This window comes from Diaporthe amygdali (assembly GCF_026229845.1).
Source record: "Diaporthe amygdali strain CAA958 chromosome Unknown NODE_9_length_1275696_cov_64_842800, whole genome shotgun sequence".
NCBI classification, from domain to species: Eukaryota; Fungi; Ascomycota; class Sordariomycetes; order Diaporthales; family Diaporthaceae; genus Diaporthe; species Diaporthe amygdali.
Window position 1 is genome coordinate 233,561 of NW_026517029.1, and position 22,579 is coordinate 256,139.

General features: G+C 53.9%; 5 protein-coding genes across 5 annotated transcripts; 2 read left to right on the forward strand and 3 right to left on the reverse strand.

The window, feature by feature from the left end:
- Nucleotides 1–3,401: 3,401 nt before the first annotated feature.
- Nucleotides 3,402–5,933, forward strand: J7T55_012879 (Magnesium transporter NIPA2; the record flags this gene model as incomplete). The annotated part of the gene is made up of 4 exons (XM_053141514.1): nt 3,402–4,191; nt 4,246–4,701; nt 4,872–5,525; nt 5,599–5,933. 4 exons carry the CDS (start codon nt 3,402–3,404, stop codon nt 5,931–5,933), a joined length of 2,235 nt encoding a protein of 744 aa, XP_052995228.1.
- Nucleotides 5,934–7,442: 1,509 nt separating this feature from the next.
- On the reverse strand, nt 7,443–8,246 carry J7T55_012880 (uncharacterized protein; the record flags this gene model as incomplete). Its single annotated transcript, XM_053141515.1, has 2 exons — nt 7,443–7,709; nt 7,863–8,246. 2 exons carry the CDS (start codon nt 8,244–8,246, stop codon nt 7,443–7,445), a joined length of 651 nt encoding a protein of 216 aa, XP_052995229.1.
- A 3,078-nt stretch (nt 8,247–11,324) lies between these two features.
- On the forward strand, nt 11,325–12,967 carry J7T55_012881 (chitin deacetylase; the record flags this gene model as incomplete). Its single annotated transcript, XM_053141516.1, has 2 exons — nt 11,325–11,525; nt 11,585–12,967. 2 exons carry the CDS (start codon nt 11,325–11,327, stop codon nt 12,965–12,967), a joined length of 1,584 nt encoding a protein of 527 aa, XP_052995230.1.
- A 793-nt stretch (nt 12,968–13,760) lies between these two features.
- On the reverse strand, nt 13,761–18,149 carry J7T55_012882 (uncharacterized protein; the record flags this gene model as incomplete). Its single annotated transcript, XM_053141517.1, has 3 exons — nt 13,761–14,519; nt 14,585–17,751; nt 17,813–18,149. The coding sequence occupies 3 exons, from the start codon at nt 18,147–18,149 to the stop codon at nt 13,761–13,763; spliced, it is 4,263 nt and encodes a 1,420-aa protein (XP_052995231.1).
- A 1,073-nt stretch (nt 18,150–19,222) lies between these two features.
- J7T55_012883 (3-ketoacylreductase) lies at nt 19,223–20,221 on the reverse strand (the record flags this gene model as incomplete). The annotated part of the gene is made up of 1 exon (XM_053141518.1): nt 19,223–20,221. The coding sequence occupies one exon, from the start codon at nt 20,219–20,221 to the stop codon at nt 19,223–19,225; it is 999 nt and encodes a 332-aa protein (XP_052995232.1).
- Nucleotides 20,222–22,579: the final 2,358 nt, after the last annotated feature.

Below are 22,579 nucleotides of genomic sequence, written 5' to 3' on the forward strand. Positions count from 1 at the left end.
CATTTATGTACAGTTTCAATTTTAGGCTTGGATAACTTTTATATATGTGACCACAGTAAGCGAAGTTGGTGAAGGTGTTTGAAGCGTAGGACTTCATTGACCAACGCTCCAAGCTGGCGACCGGGCTTGACACAATTGATGGGTTGAGTACCAGCGCATGTGGCGATTGCGACCTCTACAGAGTGCTCATTCCTTCGTTGAAGTCCTGACACCGCCGCTTGCAACTGCCAAAGAACTTACAACTCACAAGATGTCGGTTGTTGACGAGAGATGTTTCAATGAAACAATATCAGCCAAATCCACCGTTTGTTGCTTAAGAAGTTGGACTATACTCTGCCCTCTGGAAGGTCGAGCTCGTGGTCGAGCACGTGGTCGACGGCCTGAAACGTCGTCTCAAAGCCATGCGCCGGGTCGAGGACGAGTCGGCCGAATGGGGCCCATATCTGTGTCAATCAAGGGTTTGAGGTGTTCAACCACGGCCAATCAAACCCAGGCAGCGAGCGATTGGGATCGGTCGTGATGGGACGCCCAGGATCGGCTCCAGTTGCGCCTCCGCAACCATGGGGATGGGATGCTACATGGGCGGACTCGGACTCGAGTTCGTTCCGTCCTGGCTGAGCTTCTTTCAGCTTGCCGCGGCAGTGGCCGACATCAGGAAAGTTTGATGGCTCTGGCCGCCTGCAAGGTGGGCAACACCCCCAGTCACAGGCGGGACACACTGCGTCGCAAGAGAAGGGGCTTGCGCGGCTCCGATGGCGAGTGGCGGGCGCAGTCAACGGGCTAGGGATGGTGGCGCCGTAGCGTTCTGGGCGGTGCAGTTGCGGATGTGCAGAGGCATCAGATCAAACAGCCAGATAAGGTTCGGACAGGCGGACAGGTCGGGGAGATCTGGGAATGCTGAGATGCTGTTCTGTCGCTGAAGCTTGCCGAGATGGGCAAGTTCAGACGTTGAAGATGATCAGAGCGTGTTCGGGTGGGTATTCGGGTCGCTACCGAGTCATCTGCAGCAGTACCGCGCACGCTTTGTCTGGCTGGGCAGGTTGGTAAGGTTGTGTAACAGACAGTTTGGCACTGTGACAACATACTCTGGCGGCGCATGGCAGGCTGGCTGACAGTCGACAGTCTGGCTCTCCCCAGCTCAGTTGGGCCCCCTCCCCACCAAGGGCTGCCACGGTGTTGCACCTCAAAAGGACGTGGACCTATGGATCGGCCAGGGGCGTTGGGAGGTGGTGTCGCATTGAAAAAGCCACTGACGTACGGTCACCAATGAGTTCACGTTCTGCTGATCGGCAATTGGCCCTCAAACTAAGTGCTAGACATGGACATCTAGAGAGCAGACCACAGCACTGCAGCACAAGGACACTGGGCATGAAAGCCTTGGAACCCATGACTTTAGATCGATCTGACTTGTGGAAACAGGTGCGCCATGATTGATGCGGAAAGGGAAGACTCGACCTGGACAAGCAGGCCCGGAACTTTGTGCTTGAAAGGGAAAGGAGCAAATCCAATTGCAGAATAGGGTCGGCCGAAGCAGAGAATGGCTAGTTCGAGGGAAGAACAGTCGACAGTACTGTACAGTAGTCGTGTCTGGGCAGACTGTGGAAGATATTGTCCGACAGATTGTCGACAGCGGTGGCCAGCCCACCCTGTCAGACAGACCTCTGCACAGCCTCGATGGGTTGGAGCTACAGAGTGGCAGACCGCGCTGGGCCCATCACGCCAGCCGGGCCCATGTCGTGTGCGCGGTCGTAAGTTGTTGTAGCCATTGATTTGTAGACTGAATGGATGAGTGAATACGAGATGAGTCGGTGAGGGCTCCTGACACGATCGATAGAGGGAGGAGAGACGACAGCTTATTGTTAGAGGAGAGTCCAGATACAACCGTGACAACGTCAGCAAGTGCAAACTAGATGCAAGTACAGGCGGCCGACAAGACGACCATGTCGAAACGGAAGCCACAACACGGTGAGCCAAGCCGTCGGGACCCCTTGCACCTGCACGACTGCACGTAACTGCACCCAGAGACAAAAAAGGGTCGAGTCCAGAACCTGCTTGCTGGCCTAGCGTGCCTGGCTGGTCGCCTCTGTTAGCACACTAGATGGGAGTGCCACTGGATTCTTACCAGTTGGTTCCTCTGACGGCATAGGCTCCCCAACCCGGTTTTCAGCTGTGCTGTCTCACAGGCCCCACCACCGCTGGTAACCATGCACCATGGAACGAGCCTTGGAAGCGTCGAGGAAGCGTTGTCCGTCAATGATCTGCTTGCGGTTGCCCCCCCTGCACCCACTGTTGTTGACCTGTGGCGGGTGACTGGTGCACTTCGGCACCCAGCACCACCTCAGTCCAAACCAACACCAACTCATTGAATGAATGCACTGCGCTGCCATACGATCCAATGCTCGTTCAATTCTCAAGTCCCTCCTCATGCTTGTTGTCTTGACATGATAGCCTGAGTCCTCGTCATTTGTGTCTCTAACTGGAGGGTGATCGAGTCTGCCATCCCACCACCCCACCACACCAAACCCAAACCCAAACTCAACCCAACCACCAGCAGCCCATCCACGACGACAAAAATAAATAGCCTTTGACTTTGCGCCCACCTCCCTACCTCCACCTCTTTTTATCGCCCGATTCCCTGCTGCCTCGGCCTCGGGACCGCTACTCCCAGGGTCTCAGGACTATTGTACAAAGTACAGGCTTGCTTTTCCCGGGTCGCCCGTAACAACCAACGTATTCCCAACGCCCCCCACCCCCAGCAAGACATCGCACGTCCAGCGTCTCAAGACCGGCGCTTCCATGACCACTGGCGGCTGTACGTACCCTGTCCGTCTGCATCCGCCACTCTTTCTGCCTTGCAGGCAGTGATTGACATCGTCCCAAGTCCAGTAGAGTTTCCAAACCAGCCTACTCCTGTCCTTCGATCCGCGCAGCTGGGCCGGTCTGGTCCATAATTCCACACAATTAATGTCCCACGCCCGCTCCACCACCCGGCCTGTTCCCTGTACGATAAGACGAAGACAACAATAACAACACCCTTATTCGCAAATCCCGCCGCCTCTCCCCAAGCCGCACGCTACCAATTTCCTCAGGCCAAGATCCATTATCCACTGCTTCCAAAGTCGACCTGATCATCGTGGGAAATTACACATGGAGGATTCACGGATATAGGGAGCCGAATATTTACACCCGCGAGCCACGAACCGCATTTCCGTCGGTTGGCTGGCTGACCGACTGCCCCACGACGTCAGCACCTTCTCGAGCCTCAACACCGGGCCGCACAACAAAACAGCTCAGGTCCACCTGCCCCTCCACGCTGCATCGACGACTCTGTCGTCGTTTGCGCCGCCTCCCGAACCTCAGAAACTCACCATCACCCTCGACTCGTGCCACACCATTTCAGCATGGAAGCCGCCGCGGGAGCGGTGCTGTCTACAGCGCACGAGCTCTACACCCGAGCCAACGACACCTCTACCGACACATCCAAGGACGAGCGCCCGCCCGTATACAAAGTAATAGGTATCTGCCTGGCTATTGGCTCTGGCCTGTTTATCGGAACGTCGTTCGTGCTCAAGAAGGTCGGACTGCTCAAGGCCAATGAGAAGTACCAGGAAGAAGCCGGCGAGGGATATGGCTATCTCAAGAACGCCTTCTGGTGGTCAGGAATGACCCTTATGATTTTGGGCGAGGTTCTCAACTTCGTCGCATACGCATTCACAGATGCCATCCTCGTCACGCCAATGGGAGCCCTGTCCGTTGTTATCACCAGCATTCTCTCGGCCATATTCCTCAAGGAAAGGTTGAGCATGGTCGGCAAGGTCGCTTGCTTCCTGTGCATTGTGGGCTCCGTCGTCATCGTCATGAATGCGCCCGAGGAGTCTTCGGTCGCGGACATCCAGGAGATGCAGAAATTCGTCATCGCGCCCGGCTTCCTTAGTTACGCTGGCGTCATTATCGTTGGCTCCGCCATTGTCGCCTATTTTGTTGGGCCCAAGTATGGAAAGAAGAACATGATGGTGTACATCTCCATTTGCAGCTGGGTTGGAGGCCTAAGTGTCGTGGCGACCCAGGGCCTGGGCGCTGCGATTGTCGCGCAGATTGGCGGGAAACAACAATTCAACCAGTGGTTCATCTACGTTTTGTTGGTGTTCGTCATTGGAACGCTCCTGACGGAGATCATCTTCTTGAACGCAAGTCGGCCCCTCTGTTGAATTCCTGAAGCTTGTCTCTAACACCCTTAACAGAAAGCATTAAACATCTTCAATGCCGCAATGGTCACACCAACCTATTACGTTTACTTCACCAGCACCACCATCATCACATCTGCCGTGCTATTTCAGGGCTTTAAAGGGACCGCTTCCTCGATTGTGACCGTTGTCATGGGTTTTCTCACTATCTGCTCCGGGGTGGTCCTGCTACAGCTGTCAAAATCCGCCAAAGATGTGCCCGACGCCGCAGTTTTCAGTGGTGATCTTAACCAGGTCCGTACAATTGCTGAACAGGAGCAGGCTGAGTCGGAGCCCAAGGCAGACGCTATTCGAGGCGCCGCTGCTCTGGTGCGCCGCTTCTCCACAACACGTGAGAAGATGGAGATAGAAGAGTTGAAGCGAATTCGTGCCGAGAAGGAGCAGGAGCGGCTCGAGGCGGTCAGCGAGGACGGACAGCCGCAATTCGAATGGGACGGTTTGCGGAGGCGCAGAACAAGTAAGTCTACAGCATGTCACCTAGCATCTTCCCTACTTTTGTAATGAGGTGAAGGGCCCGAGTGGACCGCCAAACAAATCCTCGAAGCCACGCCAACTTGGCATCGCGGCTACTACCTCTCTGTGGTAGCTGGACAGAAGGCGCATAACAACTGACTGACCTTCACCCAGCGCTCGGAAGTCAACATAGTAGGCAGATAACGACGCCGCAGAACTTCCCCATGACACCGAATACCGGAAGCTCACACCCCCCACTTGGCATGTCGCACTTTCCAACCGACCAAGAACTCGCCGAGCAAGATAGACCGTTTAGTGCAGGCCTTTCTAGTATCATGGGTACGATCCGGTCGCGCGCTACGAGTGTGTTGCCAGGACATCCGGAGTTCAGACAGTCTTCACTGGGGAGCGACTCGTCGAACGCCCTGAACATTTCTGCCAATAAGATCCAAAGCCCCATGCACCCTGTGCAGCTGACCGAAATTTCTGTGGCCCACGGCGGCGCTTATGGGGTGCCCGCTGGCGTTAAGACCGACTACGACCCGGGATCACACGGCTCTTCCGACAGCATCGGTGCCCCTGGGAGACACATCCAGTTCGGCGGCGAGACCAGGCACACACCAGACAACGCGAGCCTTGCGCCCCCCACGCCACCGCCGCATGGTCAGCAGCACTCAGCCAGAAGACAATTTTCCTTCCAGAACGTCTTTAAGCGAAACCGCGACCACGGAAACGACGGGGCAGAAGAGAGGCCTACAAGTTCTAAATCCACGAGCAGGCCAATATCCAGCAGGGGATACAGTGCCCCGCACGCAAAGACCGCGACTGGTAAGTCTTTCGATATCAAACCCTGGTTAGACCCTCACTGTTCTTAGACCGGTTGGCTAACCACCCCGTGCAGAAGAGGAACGTTTAGGTCTCGTAAAGGGCGACAGTAACGACCGAGGGCCTGGTTACTCATCAACTCCGGCGTTGCCCTTGTACGAGGAGGATGACTTCGAGGGGTCCGACGAGTATCCGTACGATGACGACGCATTGTACAGTGACGATAAAATGACGCGCTATGGACGTGGTATCACAGACAGTCCGCCGAGGGGAAGATCCGGTAGCGGCGACTCAAGTGAGAAGGGGAGCGAGCCTCAGAGAAGCAGATGGAACGAGGGCCGTGGCAGGGACCAAACGCCACCAACACCGCCGCCCAAGCCACCGGCACACGGAGGTGGTGCATATATATGACAAACCTTCCAGAAATTATTGCAGCTGGGTTGCTGCTGTACGATACAACTCGATACGATGACTATCCTGGCGTCCGGTTTGTTTTCGCTGGTTTGGGTCGGCTGGTTGCATTTCCAAGAGCGGATGAGCTGATCATAGCGCCGTTTGGGATTGGCATGTTAGCATTGGGTGTTACACGATACCGAAAGGATACATTGGTGTGATTGGAGCGTGGTAAACAAAGCATGGGCAACTGGCTGGAATAGAGACATATCACGCCGGACGCGTTTAACTACAGAGGAAAATGGATGCAACCCTTTCTCTTCCCCTGGAGCTGGTTTGAGTTATACAGCCGGGAACAACAGGACGAGGCAGAAAACATTACAGGCCTCGGTGTATACCCTAGAAGGACTGGGCATCTATCTGCATCAGGAGCAGATATAATGGAGCAAGCATAACGCAGTGAACGTTGAAATGAAATCAGAGAGCGGTAATTTTATCATCTAGCCTACTTGTTTGTTCACTATTGTTGGCCCACCTGATGAGTGAGAAAAATGAGACTTGATGGCTCGATGGGGGCCACAGACGAGGGCTGGATTGACCCATACCTACGTATGTAAAGGAATCCCTCCGTTCGTAGTCAGTGGGATGAGAATTTTCTGACAATTCGGGTGATCGTAATTACTACTAGGCAATCGAAAGAGCTAGTACCCAGTGGCCAATTCAAACAGATTGACGGCCACGATTACCGCTGAGCTCTGCCCACATGGTTCTCCACATTCTGTGGCATATTTCGCTGTCATGGGAGTCACTCCAGCTACATGTTATGACTGTCAGTTGGATGAGGATGTATGTAGCCTAGAATTGGTGAAATAGGATCAGTGCCCGCCAGTCTTTGAACTGTATTTGCTTGAAACATGAAATTAAAAGCAGGGTGCCTATATGTGTACTGCAATGACTCCTTTTGCCTACCACTAATTCACGCCAAACAACGTAAGACTGTGGTCACTGCATCACGAACATGGCTTGTTTCAACCTGAAGTCCAGAGCTCAACGGAGGATTAAATATGACAGAGATTAAACTTGAAATTGAATGCTTCTCTTTCACCGGACTACCGCTGAAGTGCTTCGCGTATACCAACTAACATGGAGCCTGAGAGCAGTTGGGAAGAAAAGAGCAAGACAATGCCTGAGCTGCCATGAGATGGTAAAGGGAGACATTTAAAAGCAAAGGTACTTGAGAATATAGATATGTGCAACACTGAACAATTTTCCTTAAAAAATTCCTTGCCTTTCATGAGGTTTCATTTTCCACTTTTGAGTAACCCACGATGCCTTTCCTTCGCCTGTTGCTGTACATATGTCTAACCACGTGATTGGACCTTCGTTCAAAGGTTACCGGTTGGTTCCATGCGGGACTCTCTTGCTTCTCAAGGCCTCTTCAATGGGAGAATGTGCCGATGTCACGATCCTCCTTGCCGGAGTTGTCATATAATGTAGTCCATCATCAAACCCAACCCTCGCACAAATTCACCTAGAGCGACTGGCGCGTTCGCTCCCTCCTTTCCTCCCCTTGAAGTGGTCTGTAGGCCCGCAGTAGTTTCCACGGTTGTCTATGTGCCCATTAGCCATGGACGTGCCGACAACCGCCCTAGAGCTCTTCTCCGTTGCGTTTGCGGCCCTAGTCGAGGCTTCTGCACTCTTCCCAGCCGCCTTGGCCGCCTTCATGCTCGCTGCGGCAGCCTCCTGGCTCGCGTTGGCAGATACCGATGCCGGCAAGAGGGCGAGAACCGTGGCCTATGATTTTGTCAGTAGCAGATTCCCGCAGCTGCCAATAAAGACCGTGGGCAGTAGTATTGATGGGCGTTAGTATGTCTTGGTCGCCCATGTTTCATGCGAAGTCACACGTCGCGCAGGAAGAGGGGAAATATATAATTAAAAATTACTGACCATGGTGGCGACGCTCGCCCAGAGGGTCTTCTTTTTGAACCAGGGCTTATCGCCGTTGCCATCGTCGTCTGCTCCTGCCAAACCGGGGATACCCAAGTCTGGGAGAGTAGAGGAACGGTGACGGTGCTCTGCTTCGCGGTCGCGGTCGCGGTCCCGTTCTCGGTCTCGGTGTCTTCCTCTGTCCCTCGAACGCACCCTGATTTGCTTGCTGCTGCTTGAGGTGTCGTTCAAGTCGTCGAGTATCTCTGATCCGGAGGGGCGCCTCCGTCGCCGGTGACGTCTCCTTTGATGGTCCGCATCCGGGGACCCAGAACTGGGCGATGTGGACATCGAGGCCGAGGCTGATCGATGGGTGCGATGTCGTTCGGCTTCTTTCACGACCATGCTTAATTTCGATTCGCGGACCGCTGTGTGCTGCGTCTCTATTATGAAATGACAACGGGCTCGTCAACAACAAAATATCTATACCACAACCATATCGTACATTTCTCGTCAACGTCTCAAGCCCTGACAATCGTAGCTCAGACAGAGACGAGCCTTAAAGCAGGGTCGCGAGAGCTATGTATCACTTCTATATGCCCATTTACTGGTCGGGTGCCTCCTTGGAGACGTTGCCGCTAGCTCTTCCCGTGCTTTGACTGATGCCCAAGCTTATAAGTGAGACCCGCCCTGGGATATCCTAGACAGCGAACTAGCTCCGAGCTACGGTGCGAAAAGCAAAGGTCATCTTAACACATCATCGCCGTGCCGCCCGTGCAAGAAGGTTAGGCACATCAGATAAGGTTGGCACTTGCGTCCAATAGTGTGGTGGGAGCGTCACTGTCGCTGCCAACGGTCCGGAGGGTGCCTTGACGATGTCTTATCTCGTGGCAACATGACGGGGTTTAGGCAAATATCACACATTCACGACGCAATGATCTCCCATACCACGTGGGGTGGTGTGGCTCCTTCGATGGACGGTCGGTGGATGGTTGGATGTCGAACGAACGAGAGCTCTGGGCTCTGTCTGTTCTTACACCACATCGTTGGGGATGGAGGTGGAGATCCTCACGGCAGATAGCGATGGTCGTGACCGGAGCGCCTCTCAACGCATAAGGTTTCAGGTAATGAACAAGGTTTTGTGAATATTCAGATGTCATGATTGCGCCTTGGGTCTTGTTCTTCGCATGGGTGGGACCCGAACTTCGGGAAATAGCAAAGCGAATCAACTTGTCTACCAGCTGGGCACAGGATGAAAGCAGAAGGGCCCGACATTGGAACTGACGTAGAAGGATATCGCGTCTGGGAACTCCCTGGCTTTCATATGATCGCCGGTCTGGTCCAGCCAATGAAGTCAGACGAGAAGCGACTCAATTAGCTCGTCCTTCTTGCCCCAGTGAAACATTCCAGGTCTGGCAAGTACACGGCTCTAAACTAACCGAACCTTTGGGCACAGGTGGCGATTGTATGTTTGGTGCAAGTGGCCAGGCTACCAACGGCAAACATTCAATAGCAAAGGACAAGTGGAGCACAAGGGTCGATGTGAGGGTTTGTACGCCAAGAGGCCAATTAGAATGCATTTCTGGAGTTGCTCACTCATGCCACGAAGTGAAGTAACACGCGGCAGCCAGTTCGGTTCTGAGAACAGGTCAAGCCTTATATGCATCTACATGACCACTGGGAAGTATGTTAAGAATTTTTTTGCTTACTAAATGGGAAGCAACATTGACATATAGTTGAGTTATACCAACTTGACTCATAACACACTTCTGGCATGTCTCAGCCAAAGCAAACCTCGAACACATTGCATGTGATTTCACTCGTCAACTGGGAAAAGCTGCTGCACACACTATTACGTCCTTGTCGCCGACAACCTCTTACGCTTACAAAACATGCAGATTTTTTGTTGACGATATTTCTGAATTATTTGCCTAGGTCGGTTGTTTGACAAGCTCTCAGACAGAGCGGTTCCGGCCATTTGAAGGTAGTAATTGGTCTGCCTAAAGATCGAACATGAATGAATATGGGCAGCTATGGTGCTAGCTCCCAGCCCCTATACATGTGATGGGCAAGATCGGCCCACATGCTCTGTAAGATCCTAGCCGAATTGGTGTGGCGAAGCATGTCTTTCCAAGGTATCTCATCCGCTAAATTACACTTCTCCAGGCACATAATTTGCGGTTGATGGTTGGCAGGGACTGTGAAATGACTGAAGCGCTTCCCGCTGATCTAGATTAGTGTCACAGTTCTCGTATGGAGATATTTTCAAGTTGCTGGTCTTTCCAACCCGAGCAAGCAACTTTCTGTGCGTGGAGAACCAAAAACATCCATAGGAGTTTCGGAGAGATTTCAATCAGACACAATTTATGGTCAAAATTATTAAAACAGATCGGACATTTCGTCGAGTTTGGATACGGCATGGAGGAAACAGCAGATCCGAGCCGGACTGCAAATGGAAGTTTTGTCCCCTTCAATTATGGTTTCATGAGACGCATTTAAGTTGCTAGAAAGTAGGTCAGTGCCGGTGGCCAAAGCCGACGGGTGAGCCTAGTTCTTGGTTACATGTGGGCAAGCACGTAGTTCGTCTCAAGTGATCAGTCCACGGCCTCGACTCACAGCGCCACTTGTTAGTTCCCGCGACGGCGCCAATGGCTAGCCGCGTTGATATTTACACTTGGATAACAAAGCCTGGCATACATGGCCAAATGAAGCCACCAGACTCGATCCGTAAATTGGATATACCACTGATGTGTAGGACAATAGTGGCATTCAAATAGAGCAAAGCTATGATCTACTCTAAATCAGGCGCTGAGTCAATAGAATCAACCTAGATGAAACTGGAAGGTGAACATGCTCGCTAGATGATCTTCCGCTCCTGCAACATGCAGGTAGCTATGCTAGATGTACTTAATCTAGAACTAGATCGTTCCTGCTTAACAAACACCAAAAGGAATCGTGCCATCCGCAAACCAAGGCAGCAACGACGCCAAAGACCAAGCTCAAGGGATCACGAGTGAAGTAGACTACCTAGGTAATATTTTTGCGTCTACCTTGCGTGTCGAGGTAGCATCGATTCCGTAAGGACAGGCTCTTCTAGTGCCCAGATATGTTGGCTCCAAAGATCTTTCGGGGTACTGATTATATGTATTAGGCCGAGAAACAAGAGCGGCAATGCCTCGAAACCACCTCATGACCCGTCACCTCCCATAGCTCGTTGTCTGTCCAGCTTTGCACGATGATGAGGCTACAAGGCCAACACAGCTTTATCAGGGTCCTCCTCACCCTTGGGACTGTGCTATGAACCGGAGAGCCTGCTGGACCAGCTAGCTCGAAGACCGCGCTTCCCACGAACTTTTGGCTTGAACTCTACCTCAAACCCATTTCAGAGGGAGATTCCAGCTGCCAAAACTTGTTCACAGCCACACAATTCCTGATACCACCACAAATATTCCTTTCATTACCTTTCATCTACTGAGATTTTCGATGAAGTCTTTCATCGCATCCTTGCTGGCCGCGTTGCCATCTCTGGCTCGCGTCCAGGCATATCCCTCAAACCGAAGTCATCCTGTGCCGCTCAATAATAAGACCTTGATCCCGCTGGTCGTCGAAGGTGGTGCCTGCGGCTACGAACACAATGAGAACGATGCTATCTGTGGACATGGACTCTGCTGCAATATCGAGACCGTATGCAATATGTTATTTGAAATACACTCAGCTCAGCATGCTAACAGTGGGACTAATAGGGGTTATGCGGTTCTGATGACCTGTCGTGTAGCGCAATCAACTGTCTCCCCAGGTATAGTACTGGCTGCGAATGGCAAGGCGAGATAAATGCCGACCTCCAGGAGAAGGACCCATTGTTGGACCACTACTCGCCCGATCAAGCCTCATCATCGTCTTTGCAAAAGCGCCAGGATGCGGCCGCACAGGCCGTGGATGCGAATACATCCTCGGATGAAGGATTGTATAAACGCCCATCCCTCTCCTGGTTGGTTAGTCTACCGCGCCAGAAGTTGGGTTCCGTCCCTTACGGAGAGCTGATCACCACCTGCACCGAGCCTGGGACCATTGCTCTGACCTTTGACGATGGGCCTTGGAAGTATACCGAAGACCTTCTCGACATCTTGCGCAATTACGGGGTGCAGGCGACTTTCTTCGTCTGCGGTGGCAACATGGGCGGCGACGGACAGATTACCGACTATGGCCACCCCCATCTCTTGCAGCGCATGGTCAACGAAGGCCACCAGGTCGCCACGCACACTTGGGCACACGCAGATCTGACTACGGTCGACGAATACGGGATCCTCGACCAGCTGCTGTTCAACGAGCAAGCCCTGGTGGAGGCCCTGGGGAAGATTCCGACATACTTCCGCCCGCCCTACTTCAGCTCCAACGAGGAGGTGTTGGATACCGTGGGGCAGCTTGGTTACCACGTCATAAACGCGGGTGTCGACACTAATGACTGGAAGGGCGATTACGAAGCTGCAAAACAGACCTTCAGCCAGGCGCTCCAGCAGGGCCAGTGGGATGGCACCGGCAAGATCGTCCTGGCTCACGACATCCACGAGCGCACGGTGCACGAGCTCGCCGGGTACATGATCGAGCAGGCCCTGAACGCCGGGTACCGCCTCGTCACCGTGGGTGAGTGCTTGGGCGACCCGGAACAGAATTGGTACCGCAACCCTAGAACAGGCGGCTCTTGGACGTCCCGTGACCCTGCGAACAGCGAGCTGGTTCAGCGAGGTATGACACCTTCTGATGGACAGAGTAAGGAGTTCCTGGAGTCGTTGAAGAGTCAACAACCCCCAGCCTCCACCGAACACCATCACGGTGTGCACTTGACCGCCGGGCATGCGCCGCCTCTGATGTCTATCCCGACTGCTACCGAGAAACATAACATACTCATCACTCGGGCAGCCGAGCCTTCCGACCCTGTTGCTGCTGATGTGGCACGATATGAGATGGAAGGGCGCTTCGACGCGCCGCAATGGGCCGCCACCAACGCCGAAGAAATCCTCGAAGTGTCGGGCGCCGCTGAGCCCCCTTCCGCAGGGGGATCGCGTTTCTCAAGGGCAAACTTGGGGCTCGTTCTGGCGCTGATAGATTTGTTCATTCTCCTCCGATAATTGGAGACGGTGAAGGGCTCTGAACGAGTTCTTGGCGTTCTTAAAGAGTTAAAAATAGTTGCAAAGGCCGGCCCCGGGCTAACAGCGACTCGAAGGGTTTTGCAGTGCCCGAAGAGAACAGGGAGGGGTACGCCAGAGATCGACAGATGATTTGTTTCCTTCGCTAAAGTATCCGTAATGCTTAATAAAAATAAGTTTTCCGCATTTTTGTGAAAACTGCTTGACATCAAAGATGTGACAGGTAGATATTCAAGACATGACGTTGAAACAGGTGGCAATCACGCATCTGAGGCAGGTTTCCAGCCGAGCAAGCCTGAGTAGGCTTTTGGGTTCTGGACCTCCTTTTATCAGCCATATCCAGGTCCTGTGATGACTGAAATGACTTACCCGGACACGTACTTGATCCTACTTGATCTAGAACAAAACCTTTCCGCACATAGTCTAGACGGCTGCCAACGCGGAGGATCGGTCGCGTACTGCATCACCTGGCTCAGCAGTAGTCCGGTCAGACGAGACCTTGCCATGATGTTTTTTTCTTTCTCATTTTGTACAAAGTTCAAAGAAGTTGCCTGATGAGCACCGTCTCTCCTCAAAAGACCCAAGATGAAATGGCGAATATTTCAACGGGGCTTACTGCATGGTGACAACCTTTCCATCTATTTACCAGGACGCTTTTCTTCCTAATGCCCGCCTTCCACAATAGCAAGGTCGCTGTCACGAGTTCATGCCCCTGTACCTTTCCCTTTCCCTTCCAAAACTTCCCGAGGGCCTGTCAGTCTCCTTCTGGTCCCTTTCACCAGCCACCGCGCCCAGGCCTAACCTCTTCCAGCCCAAGCACCTGGTTGATCTTGGCCGCCAGTTCCCTAGCACCACCCATCAGGCCCTGAGCCTCTCTCGCATGCTCTGGCCTACCAGCAGCCCTTTCGGTCTCAAGGATCTCATCCATAGTCTGCACGGCCCTGCCAAGCAGCTGCACCGTCCAGCGTCCGATATTCCCTCCCCCAAGCTGGCCGTCTAGGCCCCGCCGTTCCACCTCGCGCACCCATAACTCGCAGACAGCCAGGATCCACCGGACCACGACCTTTCGACGCCGGCCTGTGAAGGGTGCCTCCTGTGCATCGAGTATGCGTTCAAGCACACGGGTGACGATGGCATGCGCAACGCCAAGGTTGTTGACAAAGAGCAAGACAGGCCAGTTTGGATCGGCTTGGATGTCCTCATTTTGATTCTGCGTGATTGCGTACTCGCACAAGATCGTCAGAACAGTATCGATCGGGAAGACATGGTTGTTTAGGCTGGTCCTGTGAGCAATGTCCTGAACCTTGTTGACCACATGTTCATAGGGCAAGGGAGGCGGGCCGAAATCAGGGTCGTCGGCAGGCCGACCCCTCTCCTCCCACAAGCGGTGTGCTTCCTCCGTCTCAAAATGCGCCGCATTGATGAGGCTGCGCCATGTGTCAGCAATGAGCCGCGGGGCGTGATGGTCGGCTGCATGGTAAATGAGTAGGGAGAGGTCGTAGTAATTGGCTGGCTCGGCAAAACCATTGAATAGCTGGTTAATGTATGATTAGCGCACATGATCATTTTTTTTTCATGCAATACAAGGGGAACACTGACCTCTGTCAACGAAAGTATAGGGCCGTTCAGAGCCTGCTCGCAGTCGCCCTTGCGATCGGCTGGGATCCGCTCATCCGCCTTGAGCCTCTCGAGAAGGTCATCTTGGATATGCGCAATCTCCAACAATGTGGTGACATCGTGGTTCAAAACCTGCTGATGCTGCCTGCTGATACCAACCGTAGACACACTGGCATTGCCCTTGGCACGACTCAGCAGGGTGATGCGGTCCTTAATTCCTATTTGGAGAACCTCGTTCTTCGCTAATTCAGCCTGGACTTCAGCAGCCTCATAGAACCTGCCACGGTGTGTATAGAAGCGACAGAGAAGGTCAGCATGACGCGCCTCTGTGGCTGCCAGTCGCTTAAGGAAGGTGATGACGTGCGGCGAGTCGATAGCGAGGATGCGATCGGTCCAATTCTGTTCGATGTACCATTCGTACAGGTCGAAGTGAAACACCTCGTCGTCAGAGCCGTTGACGACGTTGTAGGCCTCATTGCGCTTGGTGGCAGACAAGGTCAGGCGTCCGTCGACGAGTTCCGGCTCACGAGCGGATACTTCATCCAATCTTTGCATCACTTCGTGAACAAGGTCGTAGCAACTCCTGCGCTCATTGAAAGCCGCCTGCCGAGCGTCATTAGGGGGTCTGCCATCGTTGATCCACGACAGAGCCGAGTTCCCACGGTCCTTCTCTTGAGCCACCCTCAGACACAGCTGAATTGCCCCTGCGTAGTACTGCAGGTCGAGGTATTGCTGAACAGCACCATGGAGATTAGCCAGGGTGAGGCTGCCGGCGACACGCTCAAACAAACGCAAACTCTCCCCAAGCAGTTGCCGAAGGTGATTGGGATTACCAGCCTGTTCCGACGCCCTCTTCAATTGCTCTTGGGCCTTGAAGACAACTACGTCGTCCGGACTGCAGAAACTGCCGCACCGCCTCCGCAAAGCGTCAGCAACGGTCTCCACATTCGCGCCACTCTCGATGTTTCGGTTGACGATGGCCTTGACTAGAAGCTTTGCAAGGTCCCGGCCCGCTTCTTGAGAGAAGAGTTGTTCATAGGTGAGCTCCCGGAGCTGAGTTTGCGTCGGCGCGTCTAGGCGAACGAAGATTTCCGCCACACGCTCGTCAAAGAGCATTAATACGAATGAGATTCCTTCAGCAATGTTTTCCATCAACCTTTGCAAAGAGTGCAATCCCTGGTGCTCAGACTGCATAGCTATCTCTGCGAGGCGGTTCTGTGCGTTGGCAAGGTCCTGGGGGCCATTAAGGCCCTTGATAACGCCGCGATTGGCATCAAGGAAATTCCGCAGACGATCCAAGTTCTCTTGAACAGAGTTTAATTTGGTCAGAGGGACAGTCGAGTCAACGACAACAGCACCGGTCGCATTTGTACTCTGTTGGATGACTCTCGACTTCCACAACATCCGGACCAGGCGGGTCAAATACAGACCCAAAGCGTGGTGTCGAGAAGACAGGGTAATCGAGTCTGTCTCTGTGACCGTTGGGTCACCTCCGAAATCGATGAAAACAGATCTTGCACGGTCTTGCGTGACTTGGTCAATCACACGGGCGGCGCCGTTGCGGAGATCGTTGCCTTGACCGCAAGCGATAGCAAGAGCCGTGGAAACGGTTTCGTTGCGGCCGTAGAGGTGAATGAACCGCGTCGTCTCGTACTTGACAGCATCGTCACTTGCAGATTTCCGTATGACTGTCGCAAAAACATCTACCATCCTCCGTCTTCGGATGATATGGATGCCCATATTAGTCATTATAGCAAACTCGGAAGGAGACTGGTCGAATTGAACGGCGAGTTCATTCCCGAAACCAACAGGTTGTCCAGCCGCCGCGAAAGGTGGTGTAACGGATCCTACAGCAAGGACTTTCACTCCTGGGCCGAGGTCGATGAAGTTTGCGCTCTCATAATACCTCATGGCCCTCTCGTTGTGTGCAACAGTGCCGTGTTGCAATTTGATACGACCAGTCTCCGGAGCGGAAACGAACAGGATATCAGTGTTAGGGTTGTCCGTTTTCGCAACAAAATCGAAAAAATAGCCGGGCGCAAATCGTTGGCCAAACCTGCTCGTCGTGAGAGCCTGAGAATTCACGTTCAGATATGCGCCATCAACAGCCTGCTGCGCGTGAGGAGCCTGGTCGGCCGAGGGGGGGAATTTGACAAATTGAACCTGCATGCTCTGTGGGGCGGCACCTGACGTGGATGATGAGCTGGTAGCACTCAGAAAGATGCGGCAGCCAGTGCTGGTCAGAGCTACCAGGTGCAGATTGAAACTCTCCTTCGATGAGATCGGACTAATCGATACGATGGTCAAGTTGTTTGTCAACAGTGGTGATCCGGAAACAAAGTGAGTCGTCTCATTGAAGCACGTTGTCTTGTCCTTCTCGATGCACTTCGTCAACTTGTGCAGGCCCTCGAGTTGATAGACCCGGATGGTTGAGGCATTGGAGAGTGTGTATAGCAGTTTTCGGCTGTCGTCAATCACCATATCGGCCAGGGACTCGTTCGTCTTTGGCGCCCAGAGAGCACTTGGGCTGGGCAAAAGTGTGCTCGGATGAGGTAGACTGGGCACCACCGAAGACCATCCTGGGTGTGTATGGTTGATTTTTCCACACCTACTGGAAAACCACTTCTCCTCCTGCTGATAGTAGAGCTCATGCACATCGGTGTCGTTGTTGCCGCCAAAGAAGATTCTACCGTCGGCAGAGCCAACAATGAAGCTCACATCGAGGCTGCCCTTGTGTAGCGTCATCCTGGTCGAGTAGAGGTTGACAGCGTGGGAGCCGTTGGGCGTAGGTGTCGCAGCGATGCCGAGAAGAATCATTTCTGTTGCAGTCGCGAGCACTAATATATGTGTGATTGTGTCGACGAAGACGCCAGCCTTTGGGGGCACCAGAGCCAGGGTTGTGATGGTATGGGGCGACTCTTCATATCCAATCAGTTCTGGGTCTGGATGAGTGTAGTCCCAGAGATAGAGCGCGTTATCAATAGTAACCCAAGCATGGTTTATCTCGGTGAACAGTCCCATGTTTGTCGCAATCTGGCCGCGATCGAAGTTCTCGAAGACCCGGTCTGGGATCGGGTACATGGTGGGCTTGTGGAAGGGGGCAAGTCCTGGGTCGACGGTCGCGAGATCGTAATCGGATGAGGTGCGAACTATTCAAGCTTGTGAGTAGAGTGCCACCACTGGACACATGCGATATGGGGGGCTGCTCACGTTGACACAACGAGTTCAGCTCCGGGTAGCTGCCGTCGAGCTGCAAGAGGTCGTTGACCACCTTGGCAGCTCTGAGCACCGGGGGTTGAGCGGCATTGTCAGGGACCATCTGATGCGCGGGCGGTGCAGGCGGACCAGGTGGTTGCGGTTGACCAGCAGCGCCGAGAGGACGGAACGGATCCGTGGCCGGCCTCGGGGGGTCCCGTCCTAGAGGCCCTCCTCGCGGGCCCCCGGCTGTTGCATCCCCGAAGAGGTTGCGTCGTGTGGCATCATTGGCGGGCGCGGGAGTATTGATAAACGCGCCGGGCAGATGGCGCAGCGGCGTCGTGGTAGCCATGTGGGATGGAATGGAGTGTCGAGGTCGTGGGCGTCAAGACCAAAGCTTGATCTGGAGTCCTCGCCCGGACAGCCCCTCCTCTACCTAGGTAGACAGAGCTGGTCGGTCGCCAAGGAGGTCAACGGTCGATGGTCGATGGTCGATGATCGACGGCAGCAGCTTCGCCTCGGCCGCTCCTCCGTCGTGCGCAGAGGCAACCGAATCGCACGAAGCTATCGCAACATCAATGAGACCTGGCCTGTCGAGTCGCGTCGAGTCGAGGACTTGGAGGAGCAGGAGCAGGAGCAGGAGCAAAGTGTGTTGCAGGCACAGGTCGCTGAGATCGTCTGGTGATCTGAATGGCGTTGGAGGGAGGCTGGCAGTCAATCGACCAGTGTGGTCTGGTCGGGTCCTGTGTGGGCTGGGTAGGTGTGGCAGGTAGGGGAGGTTTGGTACGGTTTGGTCTGCTGCAGCTCTCCGATTGCAGTCAACACAATTTCTTTGCAGGGGTGGTGGTCACTCAAGCAGTCAGGCAGGTCAGGGAAGGCTGGGTCCCAATTTTCGGTGGAGACGCGAACCTGGCGCGCTGGGCCTTGGAGCTAGGCTGTTTTCGGGCACGACAGCTTCAAATACTCAGTCCCTCGACACGATGCCACAAAGACCTGGCCATTGACATGTTTCATGCGTGTCATCGACTACAATGTTGAGACCAAGCCAGATGGATGTACTTGTTTCAGCCGAGTTTGCAACAATATCTACTTAGCAGACAAGTGCCTACAATGGTAGGAATCCTCAATAATTACCCCTCCGTGCCACTCCATGCCCTTCGACAGCCTTTTGGCCTATCGCCTTTCTTCTTCCCTCGGATATTTCCTCCTTCTTCCAACCCTTTTTGGTGGCAGTCTGACAGCCTGCACAATACCGAGCCGTGTAATGCATGATAGAGTCTACCCATCGCCTTTGATTTGGAAGATCTTTCAAATCTTGCCCTCCTCGCCTCCCATGTCAGTCTCCCCAAAACCCTCGCAATTGTTGCCCTACAGTCAGTTACCATGGTTGGCAAAAATCTGTCGTCCTCCCAAAATTCCATTATACTACTCCTTCTTTGCTTCCCGTGCTGCCTTGCGGAGAGCCCTGACGCGGATGTCTTTGTGAGCCTTCAGGTTGAAGCCAATTCCAAGCTGGCTGCCGAAGCCAAGGGCCTTCTCGACCCACCACTGCATGATTGCATGGCTCCACCAAGGCGTGTAGGTGTACGCGATATTCTGAGTGCCTCCCAGCCCAATCTTGCCAAGCGTGGCCTGCACGAAGGGTCGGGGAGTGGGGATCATGGCGGACGGGCGCTTGATCTTGCTCATGGCCGACACCACGAGGTAGGACAGAACCAAGTAGACATCGACGTTGCTCTCCTTGAGCTCCCCGGCCAAGGCGCTACTCCAGTGCTGAAGGAAGGCCTTGCTACCACTGTAGGTCGCGAGGTACGGGATGGGCATCCACCCGCCAAAAGAGCCCATCGTCAGGATCAGCCCACGCTTCCGCTGTACCATGCCTGGGGCGATGATCTGCGTTGTCTTCAATGTTCCGAGGCAGTTGATGGTAACAATGTCCTGCAACTCTTTCTTGTCCGTCTCGACAAAAGGGACTGGGATCGCGTGGCTCTGGCCCACATTGTTGATGAGGATGGCGACGTCAAGGCCCTGAACGAGCTCGGACAGGCGGTCGTAGTCGGACGAATCATCTCTCGAGTAGTCCATGGCGAGCACTTTGGTCTGCACGCCCTGTTTGCTGGAGCTCTCGATCTCAGAGGCCAATGCCTCGAGCTTGGACTGGGTGCGCGACACCAGAACCAGGTTGAATCCCTTGGAGGCGAGCTGTTTTGCGTATTCCTTGCCCAGCCCATCGGATGCTCCGGTCACAACAGCCCACGAACCTGGCTTGCCATACTTGCGGAGGTTGGTGCCGCTGAGGACGAAGAGGTTGAGCAGCAGCCGAGCGTAGCTCAGGAGGTGACTGGCGACATAGAGGGTTCCAATGCCAGCCAGGCCGAGCTGGACAGCTTGTGGCACAGACGAGAGGAGATCGCTGACTGCCATGGTGCTGCTGTCGGAATGTAGTCTGTGACAATGGTGTTGACGGAGGGGAGTTGGTGGAATTGACTGGCTGGCCCGTCCGTCGAGCTCAAGAAAATGATGGGGCTCAGAGCTCTTGGGCCCGTCAACAAATCCTGGAGCCGAGGTTGGGCAAGGTACGTACCTCTTCCATGCGATGTAGCACTGTCGGCTTAGGTACCTGGGTACTGTAGCCAAGGTCGCCGATAGACCGGCTCATCATCGAAGTGATATCTGGAACATATTTGTCTCAACCACTCACCTGCTGGAGTGATCAACTGATTATGAAAAAGACACAGCTTCCAGGGAAAGCTTCCACGGTATTTGGGCATTCTTCTCAATTGCCAATGCCGCGAGCCACATGAATGTTCTCGACAACTACTACGCCAGACATAACGCAACCTTGGGGATAGCCGGTGGTAGGTCTGCTCATCCACCTTCTCAAGCCATCCGGCCATCTGGCCGCGCAAAACGCCAGGCTTCTATTTCAAGACTGCACAGATGATCCAGACTCCAAGCTGCCGCTCAGCCGCTCACAGTGGCAGAGAAACCATAGTCTCGCCGACACTCTGCAGTCTGGGCACCCGGTGCTTCTCGAGAGCTGCTCACAAGACAGCCTACTGCCTCCTGCGGGTCGATATCCTGCAATGATACAAGGCGCAGACTGGACTTTCAGTGCAATTAGAACATCGTCCACCCGAATGTTGAATCGTTGCGATGTGTTCTGGGTCCTTTCAGCTGCTGGCCTGCATCACGCTAAGACCAAGACGTGCAGTGCCCAAAGATTATGGAAAAAAATGGCCTTGGTCTGACGATAGGTTCAACGAGACCGATATGGCCCGGCCATTCTAGACCACACACATACGGAAACACGTCGTCGCCAATTCAAAAGATTTGGCTCATCTCAGGTCTTTCACTTCAAAATTGATGCAGCCCAAAGTCCTTGCCATGCCTGTACAGCTGAGGCAGCAGCATGGACTCAATATTCGTCCAGTCGCCGTGGATCGTCCGGGGCGACACTATGGAAGCTTTGGAGCTTGACAAGGAGCCCGAGGGCATCAATATTCTGCTTACCCCTCCAGCCTTCCGACGGCCTCCACGATCGCATCGCCTCTTTGTCTCCATGAGCAGACACACATAGCCTGGCGGGTTGGATGCAACCTCCTGGGTTTCCTCTTCACGGCCTCATCTGCCTCCAGTATATGCGCCAAGAAACCACAATGACTTTCGCCAGTGGAATGGTGTTCGTCGGGTTGCCAAGATAACTCATCGCCGGATGGCGAGCATATTGATAGGACATGCCTGCTCGACCGATGCTCGACCGAGCCGTCCGCTCTTGGCCATGCCGAAGCCATTTGAGCGCGCTCAGCATTGATGCAGCTCGTCATGCGGCAGCTGAAAAGCTGACCAAAGCAAGGCAGAGCATTGGCAGTACGGGAATGGAGGTCTTGGCCTTTTAACAAGTTGATCGTGTTCACGGACACCCTTCATCCGATCAGGCGTGCGCTTTGGTCTCGGCCCGGGGCTCGGGCGTGGGCGTGGGCGTGGGTGTTGGCGTCGTCTGCACTCTATAATAAGACGACTTTCTTTCCTCTAAATGTCTTGTCACTGGGACTCAGGGCTCCACGCTACGATTAGTGGTTGGCGCCGTTTCCCTCAGTTGCCGTGTTTTAGTCCAGGAACGCCCCTTTCACGCCGCTGTGACAGCCACAGATAGAACAACGAGGGAGGAGACCACATCACGCAGAAGGCTTGCAGAATTCGGCCCTGTGGCCTTCCCTTACCGGACGCGATCAGCTTATTTTGTCTCCCTTTGCAATAATGTGCTGCTCGGGACAGGCTCGCATAGGTACCTTATGTCGCAGACAGTAAATTGCACCAGCGAGAAGATAGCAAAAAGACGCCAACCGCTACTTGGCTGCTGGTTCCGTTCGCCAACATAAGGGCAAAGCAAAGATGGAGAGCCCAGCTTCCAATTCTCGGCGCGATCCAGACCGTCGGCGAAGTAGTGTGCAAGAGTTGCCACAGCCAGGTGCACAGCACGGCCGTATAAGCTCTCGCCCAACTCAACTCCACAAGTGCTAAAGCCACCTCGTGATTGATGGTTCTGGCGCGCCACTATATATCCAGCTCGACAAATGCCAAGTCCCCTCAGACAAGCCGTCTTGGTGCCTCATCCAGCTTACTAGACTGAACAGCGTTCGCGAACACCTCGGACTCCCCCTTCGATGGCCGGGAGGCGCCTACAGTCGCATGCTCGGAAAGCCTCATGGTCATGTTCATGAGGCCAGAAGCCAAGAGTCTTGTGTTTGGAACTACAGTGGTATCGAGAGTCTTCTCGTA